General features: G+C 66.8%; 1 protein-coding gene across 1 annotated transcript; it reads right to left on the bottom strand.

Annotated features, from left to right (window-relative positions):
- Window positions 1-942: 942 nt before the first annotated feature.
- Window positions 943-5,021, bottom strand: THEM6 (thioesterase superfamily member 6). The gene is made up of 2 exons (XM_006912941.3): window positions 4,454-5,021; window positions 943-2,849 (listed from the first exon to the last, which is right to left on the bottom strand). The coding sequence occupies exons 1-2, from the start codon at window positions 4,958-4,960 to the stop codon at window positions 2,736-2,738; spliced, it is 621 nt and encodes a 206-aa protein (XP_006913003.1). The 5' UTR covers window positions 4,961-5,021; the 3' UTR covers window positions 943-2,735.
- Window positions 5,022-5,867: the final 846 nt, after the last annotated feature.

The following is a 5,867-nucleotide window of genomic DNA, read 5'->3' as shown; positions in this document are numbered from 1 at the left end:
AGCCAGCTCCCACGGGGGGCAGGACCGCCACGGCCCAGTGGCCTCCACCGCTGGCCCGAGTGCACCGTGTGCTCAGCACAGATCGACCGCACAGCACAGCCCCCGTCCACCTGGTCAGGGCAGCCCACGGGCAGGCCATGGGTGGGCCACGGGGAGTTCAGGCTCTGTCTTGGATGCCCTGGTCTGGAGCCATGACTCTGAGCTTTGACTTAGGCAAGGGGTGGACGCTGTCCTCAGTCACCCATCACAGTTCTCACCTGGTGGGGTCACTTGGCCTTCTAGCCTCAAAAGACACACACACTCCGACAGACCTTGAAAGCCGTGTGCACCCTCCTCGGTGCCTGCCCTGCCTGCCATCTGCTCCCCACACCGGACAGCCCCCCGCTTGTGGCACGTGGCGTTGCCTGTCCTTGCACTGAGGGCAGCCTGCTTCTGGGCACGGCCAGCTGCACGGCCACCACGCCACACCTGCCTCCACAGTGACCTCCACTTGCTGGGTCTCACAGCTGCCCCGGCTGGACGGTCCTCTGCCTGGTTTACAGACGAGAGAGGGTTCGACGTGGCCCGTGTGCAGTCGCACGGGAGGCCGGGCAGGACCGGGGCTGGCTCGGTCGCCCAGGCTTCTGACCTCACGCGCCCGAGCTCCTCCGCCAGCCCTGGGCATGTCTGGGGGCCGAGCCCCGGGCGGCGCTTTGCCCATGGTTGTGTCCATAGAGCCACAGACGGTCCAGGCGGCTTGCGGAACCCACGGCCTCTCCCTGGGCAGACAATGTCCTCCTGTTCCCTTGCAACTCTCCCGCGGTCCGCCAGGCTGGGCCTCAGCCCACGGGGCCACACGGCATCTGCCCTCAGGCTGCCAGGGCGCCCCCGTCCTGGATGCAGACCACTGACCTGCCACGGCGCTTTGCCAGCCCCTGTCCACCGCCACATGCCTGTTGCAAGCCCAATTGCTTCCAGCTGCCTTCTTTCCCAGGCCTGCAGAGCCAGGCACCCCTGGGCACGTGGTCAGAGCTTGGGCCCCCGTCATTCACCCACTTTAGGATCTGGGGGGGTCCCGCCTCCCTGCCCTCTTCAGGGGGCCTGCAATACAGCCCTTATACTTGTCCTGGCTCCTCCAACCCCCACCAGGAGCCTGGGGTATGACCCCCCAAGCCTCCCGGAGGATCAACGGATTTGACCCTGGGAACGAACTGGACAGGATGGCGAGGCTCAAGGACTCGGGGAGAGGGCCAGGAGCTGGCAGGGGGTTGAGGAAACACCTTTCTGGCCTTGGTCCCATTTTCTGTGGCATGGGGACAAGTACTACCCTGCTGGCCTGGTCCCTAAGTCATGGGAGCCCAACAAGCCTGGACTGACCCCCAAGCAAGAACACGCCCCAGAGTGTCTGCTGCTTCCCTGGGGGGCCAGGGCTCCGGACAGAGGACGTCCCGGACACACTCGCGTTTAAGACGCTTTAATCTTAAATAAAACGCAGTGCAGCTTTCCCTCGGTGGCCCTAAGGCAGACGACAGCGTGGGGGCGGAGTTGGGTGTTGCTGAGCTCCTGGCTCCAGCTGGAGATGGGACAGGAGCTCCAGGCCATTCTGGCCTGCTCCAGGGGCCAGCGGGGCGGGGGGCGGGGCACAGGCAGGCAGCCACATGTACGGGTAGCAGCGGTCGCACACCCAGGGCCCTGACCCCATTTACCCTAGCCAGCCAGGGAGCTGAGGACACCAGGCAGGGCTGGGGTTCTCTTGCTCTGTGCTCTCAGGGGCTCAGGGCCAGGGCCAGTCTCTCTGCAGGCCCCCGCTTTCCCCGGTTGGAAGGTGAGGGGTTAGGCCTGAGCAGGCAACAGCAGGGAACCCTGAGAGCAGCTGCCAGGACAAGCCACTGGAGCAAGGCCAAGAAGACCCCTCCCCAGACCCCTGGCCCATCTAGGGAGGCACCCCCAGGAGTAGGAAGGGGAAAATTGGCAGGACAGGATGACGGGCAAGGACAGCCCAGCGGGGGGCAGAGTGGGGGTGCTGCTGGAGGACCAGGGAGGGTGGGCCCACCTGCGGCCACACAGCACAGCCCCAAGGGCACTGGTGGGTGCAGACAGGTGACGGCGAGTGCAGGCAGCACCCAGGCACAGTCCCGCCCCCTGCTGTCCCCTCCTTGGCAGCAGGTCCTGACTAGGTTGCCCCCAGCCACAGGAGGCTCACCACCTCCATAGCAGGCCCCGTGCCATCTGACCTGCACTGGCCCCGGTGGCCAGACCTCCCTCCGAAGAGCTCTCTGGTCAGTCAGCCTGGCGTGACTTGCTGACTCTGCCCTGGGCCTGCTCCTCCCCCACCTGCAGCCAGAGGCACCTGCCCCGAGATGCTGGTGGCTCCTCGCTGTGCCCTCAGGACTGCTCTGGCTTCACCCCTGCCACCCCCACGAGCTCCGCCTGCTGGCTCTGGCGCTCAGGGTGGCTCTCGCTGGTCCCTGCACTCCAAGCGCCCTCTGGACTTGGACCCGCAGAAGCCTGGGCCCCTCACTGTCGTCTCCACCCCGAGAAATAGGTTGGGGTAGCTAGGTCATCCCATCCCATGCTCAGCACAGGGAAGGTCACGGAGGGGCGTCAGTAATGGGGGAAGGGAAGGGAGGCCGAGCGGGTGAAGGGGGCTGTGTCGGTCACGAGGCCACCGCAGCTCCAGAGACCAGCCCTGATCTGGCGGGTGGGGACAGCAGGCAGCAGTTCCCAGGCCAAGGCTGGCGGGCGGGGCGTGGCGGTCACTGGTCCTTGGCTGCGTCACCGAGCCCACTCTCGGCCCGGAGCAGCTGGCTGCTGGCCTCGTTGTAGGCGACCCAGTGCTGCAGGTCTGCTGGCAGTTCAGGGGGCTCCACCTGCAGGGGAGAGGAGGGTGACCCCCATGCCGCGGGGACAGGCAGGGAGATGGGGAGGAGCTGCTGCACCTCTGGGCTTCTGCCGATGCCGCTCCTTCCTCCCTCCACCGAAGGCGACTCCCCAGTCCCTGGTGCCCTCCCCTCCCCCTCCCAGGTGCTCCCTTCACCCTCCTGGGCCCTCAGTGTTTACAAGCTCCGTCTTAGCTCCTTTATCGGGCCTGTTTCCCCCACAGAGCTGTGCCTGAGCCCTCCGTGTGTCCCCAAAACTCAGGTACAAACCTCCAAGGCCAGCCGGCTGGAGGGGGTGACAGAAGGGAGCCGCAGGGAGGGAGAGAAGCCGGAGGCCCCTGGAGTCAGGCTGAGGTGGGGACAGGGGAGGAGGGGCGGCGGCCGGGACCGCGCCAGACAGGGCCTGGCCAGGAGCCCCGCTTTCTGGACTTGCCCCCAGGTCAGCTCTGGGCCTGACCACAGTGTTCGCATCCCTGCCCGCTCAGCCACGCTGTCCGCCTGCGCACATGCTTGGCCACCATTTTGTGATGGGGTGCCAGGCCCAAGGGGTCAGAGGCCTTGCAGACGGGCTTTGGGAGTTCCTGGAGGTGAGGGGAGCCCCAGGTACGTGCCCACCCACCTCGGGGCATCAAGGGGGCCAGGCAGGGGCACTCAGAGCTGGAGTCCCGGGCTTCTCTGTAGACAGGGCCAGTCTGGGGCGGAGGTAGAGCCAGACCTTTTGGGGGTGTTGCTGGCTCAACAGAGACAGAAGACCAGGAGCTGTGCCTGTGGCCCGCGGTGCAGCCTCAACCCGCTTCCATCGCCTCTCTGAGCCTCCGTCTCCCCACCTGACATGGGGAAAGGCTGGCTTCTCACAAATGAGGGGAGGCTGTGGCCCTCCTCTGCTCAGGAAGTGCCCGTCTGTGGCCAGAGAGGGCAGGACGCTGCCTGAGACCCCCCGGGAGTGGAGACAGGCCCGGCTTGGGCATGGAAGCTCCAGGCAAGTTTTCAGGAACCCGCCTGCAGCAGGAGCCTGCCCTCGCTGTCCCCAGGGCCCGGTTGCCACGCTGCAGTAGCCGGCTGGGCCTCGCTGGGAGCAGCAGGCCCTCGGGAGGCAGCGCTGTGGCCACTTCTCTTCACCGGGAAAAAGCAAACCCAGGCGGCGGTGACCCAGCCCCTCCACGCTTAAGCGGTGTGAGGGGGGATCTCAGGCTGAGAACTCCCAGCCACCTCCTTTCACCGTCACCCCCCATCCGTGCACAATACGTTCAGAACCAAGGACCAGAGAGGGTGGCTTAACAGAGCCACACACAGGACTTGGACTCCTGGGAGAGGCCTTGTCTGGGCTTCCATGTTCTGGAAAACACCAGCGGGGCATGGAGCCCTGAGGGGCCAGGTTAAAAAGTGGCAGGAGGGGAGCGCGCAGAGCCCAGGTACGGCGACTTGATCTGGGACCCCAGGAGCTTCCAGGAACAGCATCAGTGAAGGGGGCCCTGGACCCAAAGGAAAGGGCTGGAGCGGTGGGCCTTCCCCAGGGGAGAGGACAAGGACCAGGAGTCCTCAGGGCCCCGCGGGCGGGGGGGGGAAGACTTGCACCCGGGGCGGGGGGCGCTCACCCTGCGCTTGCACAGGTGCTGCACGACGCGCTCCGGCGAGGCGCCCAGCACGTGCTGGCGCGTGCGCAGCAGCGCGCAGACGAAGCCGTCGCGCAGGCTGACGAAGCGCGCCTCCAGGTAGAAGGCGCGGTCGTCCCAACCCAGCAGGCGGGTGCGCACCTCGAAGGGCTCCAGCAGGCGCAGAGAGCGGCGATAGCGCGCGCACGAGGCGGCCAGCACGGAGCTTGCCCCGAGTGCGCGCAGCGCCCCGAGCACGCCGCAGCGAGCCAGGTGCGCGACGTGCGCCACGTCCGCCTCGCGCAGGTAGCGGGCGTTGTTCATGTGCAGCAGCAGGTCCAAGTCCGAGGGCAGCACGCGGTCCGCATAGCGCTGCTCCGCTAGCAGGTAGCGGACGCGCGGCTGCAGCAGGCGCGCGCGCAGCACGGCGCACGGCACACGCACCAGGTACCATCCGTCCAGCAGCGCGAAGTAGGCGAGCGCGATGGCCAGCAAAGCCACGAGCAGCATAGTTGCGGAGCCGGCGACGCTGGTGCCAGCCGGTGCGCGCTGCGCTGCTGCCGGCGCCGGGCCAGCCAGCCCCGGAACAGGCGAGCGCGGCGCGGCCGGAGCGAACCACCTCACGAAGCCAGCAGAGGGGTGAACGCGCCTCAAGTCGCAGGTGCTGTAGGCCAGAGCTCCGCCCTCCGCCCCAGGCTCCCCGTCTCCCTTCAGTGGTCCGTCCCTCCCCACCGCCCCGGTGGCTTTCCCCGGGCGGGCGGGGCCCAGGGCCGCGCGCGGAGCGCCACAGCGGCATCTGGTGGGCGCGCTCCTCATTGCAGGCGCAGGAGCGCCCGGAGCCGCCCGCAAGGTCTCCGCCCTGACCGGAAGCGGGAGCCCCTCGCGTCTCCCCTGGCCCTTGAAGACTTGGACCGGCCGCGGAGATTCGGTCCCCGATCTGAGCAGGGTCAAAGGCTCCAGCACAGGCCCGGCGCAGGCTGAGGGTCTTCGCAAGAGAAACAGACACACAGCCAGGCCCCAGGGGCGTTGCTCGGAAGCCCACCCTCTACTCCAGAACCTCCAGGGACTCCCCACTTCCACAGTGCGACAGCCCTAATACATATGTGGTGGCTTTAGGGCACATCACAGTCTGACCCCAAAACACCTTTTTGGTTCTAGCCTGTACTCCATCCCACCCACATCCGCCTCCACCCCCCAAATATCCCGATCGCCTCAAGCTCATTCCCAAGCTTTCCCATCCTCTGCCCCTTTAGAAACGGGAGCAAATAACGTCTGGGGTGGAGGAGGGGAGGCGGTGAATGTAAATGACTCAGCAATATATTCAGAGGTGTCTTGCACTTGGGACTCGGCCCGGTGGACTGTCTCACCGGCTCCGGTGTCCCGTCCCCCTTCTCTGCGAGGCTGGGGAGGGCGAGCC

This window comes from Pteropus alecto, unplaced genomic scaffold, assembly GCF_000325575.1.
Source record: "Pteropus alecto unplaced genomic scaffold, ASM32557v1 scaffold105, whole genome shotgun sequence".
NCBI lineage: Eukaryota > Metazoa > Chordata > Mammalia > Chiroptera > Pteropodidae > Pteropus > Pteropus alecto.
Note: the sequence above shows the minus strand (reverse complement) of the source record. Positions and strands in the feature narration are given on the sequence as shown.

Excerpts from the sequence above, each read along its gene's own strand:
- THEM6 (XM_006912941.3), bottom strand. The coding sequence starts at position 4,960 with ATGCTGCTCGTGGCTTTGCTGGCCATCGCGCTCGCCTACTTCGCGCTG. Across the intron at positions 2,850-4,453 it reads AGCACCTGTGCAAGCGCAGG|GTGGAGCCCCCTGAACTGCC; the intron begins GTGAGCGCCCCC and ends TCTCCCCTGCAG.